This window comes from Hydractinia symbiolongicarpus, chromosome 15, assembly GCF_029227915.1.
Source record: "Hydractinia symbiolongicarpus strain clone_291-10 chromosome 15, HSymV2.1, whole genome shotgun sequence".
Lineage (NCBI taxonomy): Eukaryota > Metazoa > Cnidaria > Hydrozoa > Anthoathecata > Hydractiniidae > Hydractinia > Hydractinia symbiolongicarpus.
Genome location: NC_079889.1, coordinates 9,864,919 through 9,881,919, shown reverse-complemented (window position 1 = coordinate 9,881,919; position 17,001 = coordinate 9,864,919). Strand labels below are relative to the sequence as shown.

Genomic DNA, 17,001 nt, shown 5'->3' with positions numbered 1-17,001 from the left:
AGTCTATAAATATGTATGTAGTGCAGCTTTTGTTAGCAGCTTTCTTAACAGCAACTGTTCATTGTGGGAAACCAACTTTGTCTGATCCGCTTGGTCTGTACGAAGAGGAACCCTTCAGATTTGGTATTGGAAAGGATTATGTTGCTGGTACCGTGTGGCCAAAACCACAACAGGAAGCTCGAGAGAATATGTACTATACTTTAAACCCTGATCAATTTACGTAAGTTTTTACGAATGTTACAGATAGATAGATGTGCATATTTTACATGGCTAGCCTCACAAATATCGAGGGATATACCCTGTCTATTATTTCCAGGAGGGGCCATGGCGTAGATGGAGAGTCCTAGAGTATTTAATGCTCATTTTGAGCTACGCAGACCCAATTAGAGCCCGCGCTCTACTAGACAACTCCCGGCAACATCCAACGGCCCACACAGTGTGCCATCTTCCCAATTTCCCTCACATGGCTTGGGTTAACCCGGGGCTATGGTAACATTCACTCGCCCATGTTGAATCGCCGTCAAGAGGAATCGAACCCTAGTCTCCCGCACAGAGTACGAGAGCTATAACCACTAATCTACGGCGCCACAAATTACATATTTTTATGTTGTCTTATTTGGTATCCTATGAAATCAGGGATACAGTAAGGATCCAAAATTTAAGCCTAATAAAAAAACTGTGTTTTTGTTTTCGATTATTGTTTCTAATTTCTAATATTTCAATAAAGCAATTAAAAACTTAATGGAAATTAAAAACTAAAAAAAACAATTCATAGTGTTGAACCAAAAACAACTGGGGGTTCGTTGCATTTTAAATTTGCACCTATACTGGGGACCTTAGCGAATTATTGTGTTGTATTGTACCAGATACAGGCTTGGGCAGGAGTAAAATCTCTGGTGTGCGGGCCATTGCACACCAAAACCTTGTTAGCGAGTGCAACAAACCGACCCCATAAAGTAAAGTTAGGCGTGCATAGTACACGCCTTAAATACTTAGCGTGCATACTATACGTACGTAATGACAGCATTTCAGGAAGCTCTAGCTGCATTAAAACAAAAGGTATGAATCTCTATTGCCTGGCCCCTTCGTCGTTCGTAACCTGGTCTTAGAAAAGAAATCCAGCCATGCAGTTAACTGACACTGGCGGAGCACGGACGAAGCAAGTCTGCAAATCTGCACTTACAGGCGGAACAGATACACATAAGTATTTTCAAGCACAAGCGACCAACGTTCTATTACCAACTTGGAGGTGTTTCATAATAAAATGAATTAAATATTTTTTTGAGAACATGAAGTGTTGCAAGTAAAAGAAAAGCTTTTTTTCATTTGACAAAACAATTCGAAACCACAACAAGTCCCATTTAATTGATTTTAATGTGTTATTTTTATTTAAACAAATTTAAAAACAAAACCCACATCCGATGTATATATTTTTTGTATAAATTTTGTTAAAATGTAGCTAAATTTTCTGAATGAATTTTGAAGTGTTATTTGAACCACTGGATAAACTTTAGATTTTTTTAATTTGAAAACGAAGCATATTTTTTCCTATTTGCTTGTGATGACTTTACAAATAATAATACAAACACCGCCTTACTTTGTTTTTTAATGGCACCTGCACATTTATTACTTATAAAACCAAATTTTGCTTAAAATAATTTTAAAGAATTTCCAGCATTGCCATATAACCGTATTACTTAATGAAAACAATCAATTGAATGCACTTTTGATGTTGATAACCAATTAAAAGACGAGGAAAGCAATTTTTTGTGTTCGTTTTTCCTTGAAGTTGGTGTTTATGCAGCCACAAAATTTCATCAGTGTATAAAATATTTTAGGGCAGGCAATATTCCTGCCCCCTCTCTAAAATGAAGATCTTTTGCCCAAATTTTCTTTGACAGGGCAAAACTTTTGTTAGAAAGCAATGAATAGTGGTCTATTTATACTTTCTTTAAAATGTGCCTCTCTGTTGTTCCTGTTAGCGATTTTTTCCCCTTAATTTTAGGTTCAAATTGACTGGAAAATCTTCAGACGTCATAACTGAAGCAATCAAAAGGTATCAAGGACTTACGTTCCCAGAGAAAGAAGCACCAGCTCCAGGTCTTTCTTTGCTGTCATCTCTAGAAGTGAATGTTCAGTATGATTATGCTCCAATGGATCTTACAACAGATGAGTCATGTGAGTAATAGAAATAAAGGTTTTCTGTTTTAAGTATCACATTTTTTGCTTACATATTTTACTTGGACATGTATAGCATATAATGTTAATAGAATTGATTAGAATTTTTATTTCCTTTGAAAAGTTGTTACAGTGCAAATCCATTTAATTCTCTTAAATCCACTAAGTTCTCTGTTTCAGATACTTTGGTGGTCAATGCACCAACATCCAGTTTATCAGCAAACACTGTTTGGGGTGCCCTTCGAGGTATACTGGTCTTTATATCCTTGATGGCAAATCTAATATACACTTGACAATTTTCTTAGCTACTGTCTTGTATTGTTTTTTTTTTTTAATTTCTTCCAAGCAGGTGTACACAATCTAACAAATTAGAAAAAAAATTCATTATTTCTTAAGTGAAAGACTAGCTAATTATGGGATTTCTGTTTGTTTAAAAATATAAGTAACAACTATTTTAGTTTTTCTATTATTAATACTTTGTCTGGCCACCATCAAAATTGCAAACTCCATCGTCATTTAGGTTTGGAAACTTTCAGTCAAGTAGTGTACCAAAATGAGTCTGGAACTGTGAGTTTTCTTTGAATACTTTACATTGTGACATAAAACTATAGCAAAAATTGTTATAATAATAACCACCGTTTGTCTATTTATCAAAAGCAGCTCATGCTAAACCGCAAGCAAAAAGATGTGAATTTCGGTGGATTATCCAAGCTCTAACAACTATTTTATATTATAATGGTCTCTGTTGTCTGTCAGTCAAATGGTAACTACGGTTAACTATGCACAATTTCACTAAGATTGGCAAAACAAGTTGCTTGGAGCAAATAAACAGTTGAAAAATAATTTGTTTGGTGAATAATTAGTCGACTTTAAATAAAACAAAATATATAAACATTTGACCCAGTACTTTATTGGTAAATTAATGTCATGCTCTTTTAGTATTTCGCCCAAAAGAACAAAATTGTGGATTTTCCTCGTTTTCACCACCGTGGCTTTTTAATCGACTCATCAAGACATTATATTGCTATTGATATTATTTTCCAGTTTATTGTAAGTTGTTTTTGACATTGTAAACTATTATCAGGAGAATTTATGACAAATAAAGAACTAGCCTTGTATTGGTATAACAGTGTTCTGTGTATAAGTATGTACAGCTCTTGCCTCTGAGCCCTGATACTTCTTTTACTGCTATGACTGTATAAAATTTTCTGTAATTGCAACAAAGAACAGCAATACAACAGTCAGGCTGTATATACACTTTGAAAATGGCAGGTTAACTCTTTCTATACCGCCCCAGCTAAAATCAGTCCTGTGGGACTGATGACTTCAAAATCGAATTGTGAAACAACCACTGGTCGTCTCGCAGGCTATAAAAGCTCAAAATACGGCTTTTGAATCAGCCAATCAGATTCAAGTATTTTCGTTTCCGTGTGAGTTGTAGATTCGGGCCAGCAACATCACAAACATTCAAAAAACAAAATGGCGAAGGCTGGAAGCTCAAGGAGAATTTCTCTTGAAGATGCTGTCAATTATATGCTTGAAACTGATGATTCTGACATCGATTCATGTCATGGGGGCCTCAGTAGTGACGAAGAAGAAAGAATAGATAATGCTTTATTGGGTTACTACTCGGATTGGGATGAAAAGTAAGTGCTTTATCGTCCTTTTTCTGTGCTTATGCGTTTCTCGCTTGGAACCTGTCTTGTAATTATTTTATGTAACATACTTGATGTCTACTTTTAAACAGTCTCAATAAAAGGTGATGGTAAGACTTTTCTCAGGGTGATTGCTTCCTTTTATTTTTAGTGATCCAAATGCTGATGTTGAAAGCAATCTTGTCGGTCGCTCATCACCGCCTCCTTCTTCACCGCCACCGCCGCTGTCCACAAACTCGACTGAAACGTTGAACAATGAAAGTCAAGTAACTGCTCTAAATTCTGCTGTTTCTCTAACATTCTGTGCCAATAATAATGTTCCTGACCATGCCACAGTCACTAATGAGCCCAGTACGAGAATTTCTCGTCGCACGCGCCGTCCTCGAAAGCAGGTTATTGATTTGGGGTCAACCGATGATGACTGCGATAACAAAGAAAACATTTGCGAGAAACATACCTCTACAAAAAAAGGTAAAAAGAAGCCAGCTAACAAGAAACCAGCCAATAAGAAGCCAGCTAATAAGGAGCCAGTAGCACATAAGAATACCAAGAGTTATGATGATCCAGATACTCCAAACATTCTACCAGATTTTACTCCGACACGTGACCCAGGATTGCATTGTGATGTTCCATTGATACGCGGCGTTCAAGAAATTGATTTTTTCCAACTATTCTTTAGTGAGGAATTGATTCAGGATATAGTGAAGCATACTAATACATATGGCTGGAGAAACATCAGCAAAAAGAAAAGTTGTGCAAAAAAAGATGGGTCATGGAAAGAAACCTCTGTCCACGAGATGAAGCAATTTATCGCTTTACTTATGTACATGGGTATCGTGCAGCTACCGCGACACGACCGATACTGGAGTGTCAAATCACTGTTTCATGGTTTATGGGCAAGGGAGATGCTGTCCAGGAGTAGGTTCTACGCTTTGTTGTCCATGCTACATGTTGTGGATCCTGAGGAGGAGGAACAAGGTCATAAGCTAAAGAAGGTCGCACCGTTCATCGATCATTTTAGAAATCGAGGCTGTTATCAGGCAACTAACCAGTATGGAAGAGTATGCAGATCCTCCTGTTTACAATAACTTCCAAGCTCCCATTGATAAGAGATATAACACTGAACATATGCCGGTATTCACCGAAGAGAAACGAAATTGTAAAGTCTGTTACGCAGAGTTGAAGAAGCAAGTCCGTGTTTACACGAAGTGTTCTGCTCCACAATGTGATGTTTATTTGCACTTTACAAAAGAAAATAATTGTTTTCAGAAGTGGCATACAACATTCAAACACTAGGAAAAACATTCATTTGTGCAAATTTTCTTTTGTTTGTATTCCTGTTCTTTATTAGGATTTGAACCGATTATTCGTCGGTTTACGATAATTCTCTAAATAGGAGGAGGCTGCTTCATGTGACCATATCTCCGGAACTAATTGTCTTTTGGACGTGAAATTTTTTGCAAGGTGTCAGAATTTTAATGGGGTACAACTTTGTTAGCAAAAATATCACTCTAAAACCAAGTGGAAGTCATTTTTTGATCAAATAATTCATTTTTACGCACAATTTTGAAGAAATTTTCACAGCTTTTCCGCCATTATGGATTTCAATGGGTTTAGATTTTCTTTTTTTTCTTCAAAATTAAATCTTTGATACATTACCTTTCTTTTGAGGGGTCATTGACTTTCTAGGAACTAGTAAGTATTATGTTATTAGACTTTATTTAGGGTACACTTTTCCATTTTTTATGAATATTTTACGGTTACATTTTTACTAAAATAAGAAACCGGCTTAGTTTGACCATATCTCCGGAACTAATAGTCCTTTGGACCTGAAATTTTTTGCAAAGTGTCAGAAATATAATGGGGTACAACTTTGTAAGCAAAAACATCACTCTAAAACCAAGTGGAAGTCATTTTTTGATCAAATAATTCATTTTTACGCACAATTTTGAAGAAATTTTCACATCTTTTCCGCCATTATGGATTTCAACCGGTTTAGATTTTCTTTTTTTTTTCACAATAAAAATCTTTGATACATTACCTTTCTTTTGAGGGGTCATTGACTTTCTAGGAACTAGTAAGTATTATGTTATTAGACTTTATTTAGGGTACACTTTTCCATTTTTTATGAATATTTTACGGTTACATTCTTACTAAAATAAGAAACCGGCTTAATTTGACCATAACTCCGGAACTAATAGTCCTTTTGACCTGAAATTTTTTGTAAAGTGTCAGAAATATAATGGGGTACAACTTTTTAAGCAAAGAAATCACCCTACAACTATGTGAAAACAAGTTAGAAACAAGAGAATATAAAAACTTACCATTTTCTCTAAAAATTTCAACAGCTTTTCCGCCATTATGGATTTTGGCCATTATGAATTTTGAAATTTTTTTTTTTATTTGGAATCCTTGATCTTTTACCTTTCTTTTGAGGGGTCATAGATTTCCTAATAATGTTTCAATCAAAAGATATAAGGCTTTTTCAAGGGCTACCAAATTTACCATGAAATTCACGTGGTATAGAAAGAGTTAAGGCCTTGAAAGGCTGTCTTTTCTTGTGTCGTTTTGCGCCTGTATTTTAATAGTACCTCTTTCATACGTGTGGTTGCTTTGCCAAATTTTTATTCATCAATTAAGCACACCTTAATATTTAACGTTGGTCGAGTCCTTTAATTAAAAAAAAGGCAAAATGAGGAACTTAAATCACTGATTTATATCTTGTTGGATTTGTTTTTTATTTTAGGATGCTCTTGCATACAGCAAATACAATGTTCTCCACTGGCATGTAGTTGACGATCCATCTTTTCCTTTTGTCAGTGAAAAGTTTCCATCATTACATTTAACGGTAGGTGTGAACACACTTGTTTTCTACTGTTAAACTTAGACAACTTTTTTAAAAAATATTCTTTCCTTCAATGTTTCTAAGTTAATTCCCCTGATATTTAAGTATTGATTTTATCTTATTTTTACCTACTTTTCATACAGGGCGCATGGAATAACAAAACTCATATTTACACCCCACAAGACATTCAGAATGTAGTTTCTTACGCAAACCTTCGTGGAGTTCGGGTCATTCCTGAGTTTGACACTCCTGTAAGTATCACACAACGCTTACCATTAGCTACTCTCTTGAGGTTGTTCATAGCATAGAGTATTTCTGTTGGGAATGTGATTTTTTTGCTGTATCGCTACAACCATGTAGACAGCTGCACGCTTCTGACAAAACAAGAATGTGACGGAAAAAGGCATTTACTTTAGGGACACACACAATCGTGGTATAGTATTCCCAATTTATTGACTCCCTGTTATTCTGGTGGCAAACCGAATGGGTAAGTTAATTTTTAGAGTTGCAACTAGCGCAGACACAAGGGAGATTTTATAAGTAACTGCAATGTCTGATTTTATATGAGGAGTATACCACTATGTTGACCTCACATTTTTTAGTATGGTCAGATTTAGTATAAGTGCATTTAAAAAAGTGAGCGTTTGACCTAAGCTGAAATCTCCTATTAATTGAGCAAGTTTTAGATCCCTTAATGGTAATAATTTCTGTCTTTATTAATCTCCCGAGTTTTTAGTGAAATTTACTAAATTAAGTATACCTGTGAACAATCCTCCCCAATTTCAATTGGATTATGAACAATACTACATAGTTAGTGGTTCTGTAATAATTGCATTATTTTAGAAACTTGGGTCCAATTGATCCAACGGTAGAGAGTAATTATGCATTCTTAGAAGAGTTCTTTGGCGAAGTGGCAAAAGTGTTTCCTGACACATACCTTCATCTGGGTGGTGATGAAGTTAGCTTTGACTGCTGGTACGTTGATTAGTTTATAAATGAAAGGGTAATGTTTATTTTTTAATTAATAATTAATCTTAACTGAACAAAACATGGTTTAAGAACTGCATTAAACATATTTTTGTGTGAATAGTAAATTTAAGATGATTTCTGAGGTTTTACAAGTTAATCTTGTTTCATCGGAAAATTTACTTTCCAATAATAAATAAATAAACAAACAGAATCAAAATAAGCATGCAATTGCCAAGCCCTCAAAAAAGGTTGGTTTATTATCGACTTTCATAGAGCGTAGTCTGGGAACCAGTAAAGCACTTTTAGGAGTAGTTTTTCATAATGGTTGCGCAACCAGATGGAAAGAACACATTTAGCACGCAATTCTAACCTATAGCTTTATCTCTTTGCAATGAGAAGGCTGAATATTAATGACGTCACTTATCTATATTATAATGCCCGTATACGTCTGTCCGTCCGTCCGTCTGTCATGCAAAATGGTAGCTTAGCTGCGACACGCGAACCCATGGATTTTTCTATGGGCTAACGACTAGTAAGGTATTGTTTGATGATTTATGGACTGTGGTACCCAAAAAATACATTTTTTTTATACACTTGCTAGTTTTCATTGTTGTGTTTAAGAAGTATATTTGCGCGAATAAACTAAATTGGGCTATCAAGTCAAACTAAAACCAAGCTAAAATATGTCCCTACTTCAGGAAAGATTATTTTTATACTAGAACTGAGATAATTACTAATAGTCAGAAGGCTGTGAAAAAACCCCATGAGTTTGCCCATCCTTTTTATACCGCATTACCTGCCTCTTGCTACTTGTGGTACCATTTTGCGTGACAAACTGACATATTTCCAGAGACAGAATACAACTATTATAAAAATTAACTTTGCTCGCCTTTAGGAAGAGCAACCCTAACATTGCAAAATGGATGCAAGATAAAGGTATGGGCAAAAACTACTCCATGTTGGAACAATACTACGAACAAAGGTTTGTTATACATCGCTATACATTTCTGTTCTGTATAATGACAATGACACCGCCATCGGGGTAACTAATGTCCTGTTTGGATATTTTTAAATTTATTAGTATTTTTTATTATTTTTGTTTTTATTTTAGGTTATTAGACATTGTTGGTAGTCTGAAGAAGAATTATGTTATTTGGCAAGAAGTTATCGATAATCAAGTTAAGGTGGGGATTTATATTTTGTTGAAGAGTTGTGGCAATCCCATTCTAAGTTTTGTTGGTTCACTATGTCAGAATTGTGCGATTTAATTTTGTTTTTTGGTTTTTGCTTTCCTGTATAAATATTAAGAAAAAAATCTCAACTAGAATATGTGACTAGAATTCGAATTTAGGTAAGGTTAGGTCATTTGCCTACATTTTCTTGCATTTTAAGCCTTTATATCCTCATAAAAATGTGTTGATATTTAATAATGCTTAAATTGGAATAAAACTTTCCTCTCCCTGTAGCCATTTGATTACTTTAGAACCTTCTGACCACACCCTTTTTTATTGTAAATAACATAACATAAAGATAACATTCTGAGGTGTCGAAAATATAATTATAAAGCAAAAATTTACGCAGATGAATATATAATCTCAAATTCAAAATTATTACCCTGACAATCACAAGAAAATATATAATTTTAACTTTTGAAAGTGGTTTGCATTTTTAAGACTACTTCAAATGAACATCTTGACTGAAAACTTCAATCCACCCTAAGTAGTGTTTTTGGGATGAAAAGGGACCTGTGTATTGGCTCATAGTAGTGACCACAGCCTCCTTCTCACAAGATGGAGTGATTCAATCCAACTGTTTAACAGAACACATCTGTTGTCAAAATGTTGCAATTTATTTCGCCATTTATTTTAGGTGAAAGCCGACACAGTTGTGAATGTTTGGAAAGGTGGATGGCAGAACGAGATGGCCAAGGTTACTGCGCTGGGTTATCGTTCTATTCTTTCTTCGTGTTGGTATTTGAATTATATATCCTATGGTCCAGACTGGCCTAACGTATGTGTATTTCTATAACTCTATTGCTTTCGATTAAGCTTAAAAGAGCTACAAAACGGCTGTTGGTTTTCGACTTCAGTGACTTACACAAAAGTCGAGCTAAATGGCGGTGGAAAGGTTTATGATCACTGAGGAAAAAAACAGTATTATATTGGGCATCGATATATAACTGAAAACGGCAGAAAAGCTTCTACTACATATATTGGATTACTAAAATGTAACTTTCGATTTACTGCTATTTAATATATTTTACAGACTGTAGCTTATTCTACCGCCATGATGGTTCTCAAGTGTGTATAATTTCTTGCATTTGACCTTTTGTCTGGTCCGTTTATTACACGCCATTCTTTGGAAATTGTGAAGATTAAGCCTATGGAGTCGTTCGTATCCCCTTTAAGAAATCGTAGGTCTGAGTAGACTCATTCAAACCAAGATGTGTCATGATTCTAGTTAAAGATTTTGCATATTGAATTAACTTATTTTGTTAGCCTCTTGAGCCACATCTCAAACCTTGCAACATGTTTACTTTTATAACAAATCGTGTAAAAGTTTCATGTTTCTTCTGTTTAATATATATTGTGAATACTTTTTAGTATTACAAATGCGATCCTCAAGGTTTCAACGGTACAGAAGAACAGAAGAATCTTGTCATTGGTGGAACTGCGTGTATGTGGGGAGAATGGGTGGATGGAACGAACTTGATTGCTAGAACATGGTAGGACGAAAAACGTGTCTTTTATAACATTTTTTCTCCATTTTCTGCAGTTATTTTCGAAGTCGGTGTGTTTCGTGTCTCTTTGAATTCATGCCCACTTTTTTCGCAATGTTTTTTAATTTTGAGTTATTTTCCTGAGGCCTTAAGAATGCATTTTGCGATGATCACATTTTGCGAACCAACCATACTGGGATATTTCGCGAATTTTTTTCGCTATCGGACTAGTATTATTTCGCAATTATATTTTTCAGGCGTATTTATTGAGGTGAGATAGGCGTATTTATTGAGGTAGCTCTGCGAAATTCGCAACAATTATTCAAATCTAGGAGCATATGAGCTTGATGAAGTATCAATTATTAACCCTTGTTATTCAACATGTTGTGCCCGAGTATAGGTTTAGGAAAATATCAGAATCCATATTTGTATCTTTATTTTGTTTAGGGGTCGCGGCTTATCTGTCGGTGAGAGACTGTGGAGCTCAAAAACAACAACTGATATCAACGATGCTACGAAGAGAATATGGGAACATAGATGTAGATATTTGAGGTATTGCATTTAATTATTATGCAGAGAAATGAAATTTTGTGTAAAAATTTGCAACATTTATTTGGCGGGTTGGGTTCATTTGCCTCGTCTTATTAAAGTTCTGTCTCGATAACTTTGTTTACTTGCCCACGCGTTTTATATAACCAACTTCAATTTAGTCACAGGTGCTAAAGATAAGGGGCCTTTTTGCCTACGAGTTGCTAAACCAGTTGCTTATTTTTGGCTTAGTTTTAGGCCAACATCCTTAGCAGGTGGGTTAGTTTTAAACCTGTCGTAAACAAAATTATATTTGCGAAATTTAGCCCTAGTCTGCACAACATTTTGCCCGCTCATCTACAGAAATTTTCAATCGCCTATACTTTATTTACTTCACTTTCCTTCAGCAGTTTTTTCACTCAGTGTGATAAGAACTTTGCGTTGGTTACTTTATTTACCTCCCTTCAGGAAATTGTTTCGCTTAGCTTTAAAATTTAATTTGCCTTGCCGAGTTTATGTATTTGCTTCTCTTCAGAAGTTTTATTTCGCGTAGTGTACAGTAACTTTTGCCTTGATTACTTTGTATTACTGACAAGTTTTTGTTGTTTTTCTAGACGTGGTATTCAAGCTGAAAATGTCGTCCAGAGCGAATACTGCCGACATGAGTGGAAGAACTACCATAACAGCAACAACTAGAGGCCATATCTTGTAACTACTGTTGAAAGTACTGTTGCTTTTGATGTAAATGATTCTTGCAATGACAACACGTGATTTTAATTATGTCCTGCTTTTGGTATGATAGTTAATAGGATTAACCTTAATTATTAAAATATTTGTTTACACGAGCATTTTTTTACTATTTCTGTTTACATAAAGATTTGCTTGTATAGTACAAACCCGTTAAAGGTATCGAAAAAGCGGAAGTCCCGATTAGGCGAATCGCCTGGTAAGAGGCACATGAGTAATTTCACTAATCCAGGGTCTCACTTTTGTGTTTAATTTTTTTGTAACATTTTTTATACGTTCTTTTCTTTTTTTCATTTAAATTAAAGAAATAAAAATTTACAGCTTAAATTGTAATTTTTAATTGTCTGACAATGCAGCATATTTCGACATCAACAATGAATACAATATCTGATCTTTGTTTTCACGCATGGTTTCCACGTCCCCTAAAACTCCATTTTGAAAAGTGTTCTTAAATTAGATTTCTAACAACTTTCAGTAAAATACAGAAGTAATGTGTACAGTATAAATTTATTCTGTACTCATGAAATTACCTTAAAAATCTCATTAGTTTCTCAAATCTCAAATTTGTTTTCAAAAAAATACTGTCATTTTTATCACAACTCTTTTAATTTCTTACACGATGTTAAATCTAAGTAATTGAAACTGAAAATTTTGTACAAATTCTGAATATTCACTGGTGCTGATTCTAAATTCATTTTGCTTGATAGAGTGAGATTTGAAACTGTCCATCAAGGGATTTAATGCTACGCAATTCATTGTCATAGAGTCAGTTTCATCATTCTCTGTGAGAAAATCGAAGTATTGCCATAGATAATATACAAGGGTTTCTTCTCTGTCAACGATGATTACAAAGCTTTAGCAGGTGGAAACAAATCAAGCCAAATGAGAAAAAAAGCCCTGCGCAATCAAGGTTGGTTTCCCTCTAAAATTGTCCATGGTGATAACAATTGCTTTTTTTCGAATAGTAACTTGTTACGATTTACGTGACAAAAAAATGAGCATGCCCAAAACCTACTAAAATGACTACCTTGCACTGTACGTGTTTAGCGCACAAAGCTTTTGTTCTCGGTGACTACATAAGGACAAATCAAAACAATCAGACTTTGCAGCAAATTGTCTATGATTATACATTTTTTCGCCCATATAATGTGCTGCTGATTTTTGAATAGTGAGAGCCTGCCTATGTTTCCTGTAAAAAAAAAACGTTAAAGGCCACATCTACTTTTGTGTAAAATTGGGGGAAAAATACCTGGCTGCAAAGTGGGTAAAGGCCGGTTTCCATACAACTGTATTTTGCGCCCAGTCGTCGTAAAAAGCGCCGTGACTTTTGATCTACGCATGCGCATTATCAGAATAATGCCGCTGAGCGATTTAAAAAAAGTTGAACAGGCTCTACTTTTTGCGAGCTACATTTTGCGCTTCAGCTTAACAGCCAATCAAAAGGTAGCAATCTACACGAATTACGAAAGAATTTTTAATTAGATCATTTCAATATGGCTAGCAACATCTCGTTTCTGTGTTAAATTTTTGTCAAAGCCAAATGAATATAGAGAATCAGAATATATATCAATCAAGTGAAGTAGATGAAAAACAAAATAACATTAATGAGTCTGTGGAGGCACAAAGAAACAACATTGTAAACAAACTTAAAAAGACTACTCGTGATATGACGACATTAAATCCATAAGCAAAACGTTGTATAGTCCTTTGATTCTTCTTTCTATGGAAAGTCGTCTCATCCACATGTTTTCTTACGCATTTTACAACGTTGTTTATTTCTACGCCATAAAAATATTGCTAGGACTACTCTCAAATTTTGCAGCAACAAATATCGTCTGTTTACATCAGCCATGTTTTGCAAAAAACACGTGAGCAAAAATCGCTAATTGGAAATGGTTCGGTGTATGTGATAAAAGTCGCGGCGCATTTTACGACTGGGCGCAAAATGTAGCTGTATGGAAACCGGCCTTTAGATCTACAAATCAAAAAGTGAAACTGGTAAAAAGGTTACCTATTTCGACTTGTTCTAAAGCACAGTGTATTGCCACCATTCAGTTTTTATTCCAGGGATTTTTTATTTGTCTTCTTTCCTAGCATATTGTTCTCGCACTAGCAACCTCGAACCCAGGACCCGTAGCGTTTTTTTGATATGAAGATGATTCATCCTCTCATATCCAAAAACGCTACAGGACCTGGGATCGAAGTTGTTGCATTAGCAGCAGTAGATTTTGTCTCCAATGCTATGCATACGTAAATGCATTATATAATTAGTTATTACTTCACTGACACAAAGAACCGGTTAGTATGAAAAAATCCGATGATTTGATTGGTTTACGAGGGCTTTGCAATAATACAATAGTAACCGATTACCCCGGGCTGTACCGCAAAATATCGCCCGAGATATAAGTGCCTACCGAGCTTGCGAGGTCGGTGCAGTGACTGAGGTCACAGACTTCGGGCACAGACTGAGGGCACAGACTGAGGGCACAGACTGAGGGCACAGACTGAGGGCACAGACCTCGCAAGCTCGGTCTGTACTTTTGACCTCGGGCTTTGTATTTCATAATACAGCATCAAAACCGGACAGTATCCGTAATGATAACCTTATCCAGGGCCACTTCTCTTTAAGGCAGAGATGGTGTAGTCGCAACCTCGTTCCCAGGGCAATTTGCCTTGTTGATAAAGTTGATACTCCGTAATAACGGCTCAGGGGCCACAAGATCCTAGGGACAAGGTTGGGTGTAGTGGTAGTGCTGTCAACTTATCATAAGGTAATAGGTTCGAGCTTCCACTTCGGTGCACTTTAAATGAAGTGTTGTCAGCCCATTTAGTGCCATCTACTGACCGTTAATTAGCTTGTGTGGAAAACAAGAAAACAAGTTGGGCAATGCTCTACGTATTTCTAGTAACTACTTACAGTCGGAGGAGAGGAAGAGTCAGTCATTACTATGAAATGCCCAAGGACGTTAAAACTTCCCCTTTTTTACTTTAAGGACAATTGTTATGCATGTATTATCGAGACACGAAACCTGAGTTTTCGTTGCTGAAAGATATTACAGTCGAAAAAACCCCATTCTCGTCCCCAGAGCTTTTTGAGATTAAAACCTCAGGTTCATTTCAAAGAGCTCGGGAGTTGAGAATGGAAAAAACCCTTGATATGAGGTTTATAGGTACAAGGTTGGTCTGGTCTGAGAATGTTGAGAAAGTTTGACTCACAGTAAGATGTTTTATTCACTCTAATCCCTAGTTTTTTTTTTTTGCCTTCTTAATCAAAATGCCAAATAACCCTAGGGACGAGGGTGATGCTTTTTTTCACATTATTTTTTATGTGAATATAAAAATGTCTACCTTTTTTTAAAGAGTTAAACAAGAGTCGTTCGAATAGAAGAGTGAGCAATATACAAATTGAAAATAGAGGTTAGATTCACAAGACGAAGAAGCCTTCCTACTGTACTATCAAATGCCTTCTTTATTTCATGGGTCAACAGCTACCTCGTTTCCAGGACATTTTGCCGTTTGTGAGAACTACTCGAGGCAAGAGATCCGTGAAACGAAGATATAATTTTTTTAAAACAATATCCTTTTGGTATATTATTCTGTTTCTAGGTGCCATAAGAAACACGCCCACTGTCATTTTCAGGAAACTTTGCCGTCTTTTCTCATATCAAAAACGCAAAAAAACCTGGGAACGAGTGTGGAAATATAACTAATTTCGTGGTTGCATTTTTTGAGGTTTACCGCTAAGTGACCTACAAACCATACCTACGCTAAAATTTCTTTTTATTTATTACATCCCGAGGTCCCGCTTTATAAATTTTTGATTTCCTGAAGTAATAAGTATCATGAAGTATTTATACTGGTTAAAATTGATTTAAAAATAACAAGAATTTCCGATTCATTAACTATGTGACCTTTTTAATGTTAATGAGCATCTAACTTATTTTAAAGCTCAGTTTACAATGCTTATGATTGGAATTGTGGGCACCGACACCCTATTTAGAAATGATTGTGCGACCGCCCTGCATTCTTTATAATAACTTCGTCACCAGGGGTTCTTGCCTTTTTGACATTGAGGCTTGCCGATGTAAAAAATTACTTGATAATCAAAACATAATTTTAAGAATATTTACTGTCCGATTTTTTATCGAAAGTTACTACAAAAATTAGGAGGCAGAGGCTTTTTTTAGCAACCCTCTCCCTTCCTCAAAATTTCTTCCGGGGACACACAAGTAAGTCTGACTAGCTGAACCTTTTGTTTGATGATTTATACTTTAGATAGATGATAGACGATGCCACAACGGCATTTCATCCGAAGACTGAGAAAAAATGAATAAAATATTAAAAGAAGCCTAATTTCCTAACGCCTATATAAGAATATAAGTCATTCAAAAATTTGAACGGAAAAAATTGTTTGTTATGATTTGTATTATGATACCTTGCGACAACCTCGTTCCCAGGGCATTTTGCCTTTAACGGCTCAGGGGCCACAAGACCCTGGGGACGAATATGGTAGTTGTGGTTAGTGACAGGCGTATTCCGTAAATTTCGAACGGGCTGTAACAGGTGTTATGAAACTATGATGAAACTTAGAAGTTAGAAGTAGGAAATATAAAACCCTGTTCTGCTTATCACACATCCATTCACTTAATTTCTGATTTTTATTTATATTTACTTTAGAAATTTTATCAGTTTCCATTTTACGACATTTTGTCTAATATTTTTAATCTTCAAAGTTTGTGTCCAGGCAACCTTGTTCTGAGGACTTTATGGTATAAATGAAGACAAGCAAAAACATTTTCCTCTACGCAGAACTTAAAAAACATAGAAAAACCCGACCTCGTCCCCACAGCTCTTCGAGACGCCTGTAATACTCCGACAGAACAGCGCCGATTCGCCTGAAAATTAAAGGCGTAGAAGAGCCCCGGGGACAAGATTGGTAAACACCAGAGCATTTTTATAAGTTACTGTTATTTTGCTTTATTTTTTATTTATTTATTTTTCGACGAAAAATTTTAGTTGCGTAATGTTATTATATATCTTTCTTAAAGTTAATATATTAATGTCTTAAATTCCTTTCTCCTCATATAGAAAACTTATCCAAATAACTAAGTGAATATAAACTCGCTGTGTTTTGGTTATAAAAAGCTGTAAAAAAAATAATCTAAATTCATAACTTCGTCGCCATTTTGATTTATTATACAGCTAGCCTGATGAATGAAACGCAGCAGAATGTAGTGAATAAACTTAATTCATCCAGGCTAAATGGACATTCACCATCGTTAACATTCTCTCTTTGATACTATTCATAAAAAACACGATGAAAGAAAGGTTGAAAGATAACATATGTACAAAACAAACGC

General features: G+C 35.4%; 2 protein-coding genes across 3 annotated transcripts; both read left to right on the top strand.

Moving 5' to 3' along the window:
• Positions 1-11,968, top strand: LOC130628555 (beta-hexosaminidase subunit alpha-like). 2 transcript variants are annotated; one of them, XM_057441499.1, is made up of 15 exons: positions 1-220; positions 2,006-2,178; positions 2,359-2,424; positions 2,699-2,745; positions 3,118-3,228; positions 6,580-6,681; positions 6,822-6,929; positions 7,095-7,165; positions 7,522-7,653; positions 8,543-8,629; positions 8,759-8,831; positions 9,517-9,657; positions 10,251-10,372; positions 10,814-10,918; positions 11,509-11,968. In XM_057441499.1, the coding sequence occupies exons 1-15, from the start codon at positions 12-14 to the stop codon at positions 11,588-11,590; spliced, it is 1,629 nt and encodes a 542-aa protein (XP_057297482.1). In that variant the 5' UTR covers positions 1-11; the 3' UTR covers positions 11,591-11,968. The 2 variants fall into 2 exon arrangements, with proteins under 2 accessions (XP_057297482.1, XP_057297483.1); XM_057441500.1 differs by lacking the exon at positions 3,118-3,228.
• LOC130628556 (uncharacterized) lies at positions 3,252-5,263 on the top strand. Its single transcript, XM_057441501.1, has 2 exons — positions 3,252-3,824; positions 3,985-5,263. Exons 1-2 carry the CDS (start codon positions 3,658-3,660, stop codon positions 4,919-4,921), a joined length of 1,104 nt encoding a protein of 367 aa, XP_057297484.1. The 5' UTR covers positions 3,252-3,657; the 3' UTR covers positions 4,922-5,263.
• Positions 11,969-17,001: the final 5,033 nt, after the last annotated feature.

Coding starts and splice junctions, on each gene's coding strand:
- LOC130628555 (XM_057441499.1), top strand. CDS start 12: ATGTATGTAGTGCAGCTTTTGTTAGCAGCTTTCTTAACAGCAACTGTT. Junction 2,179..2,358: donor TCTTACAACAGATGAGTCAT/GTGAGTAATAGA, acceptor TCTCTGTTTCAG/ATACTTTGGTGGTCAATGCA. Junction 10,919..11,508: donor CATAGATGTAGATATTTGAG/GTATTGCATTTA, acceptor TTGTTTTTCTAG/ACGTGGTATTCAAGCTGAAA.
- LOC130628556 (XM_057441501.1), top strand. CDS start 3,658: ATGGCGAAGGCTGGAAGCTCAAGGAGAATTTCTCTTGAAGATGCTGTC. Junction 3,825..3,984: donor TACTCGGATTGGGATGAAAA/GTAAGTGCTTTA, acceptor TTTTATTTTTAG/TGATCCAAATGCTGATGTTG.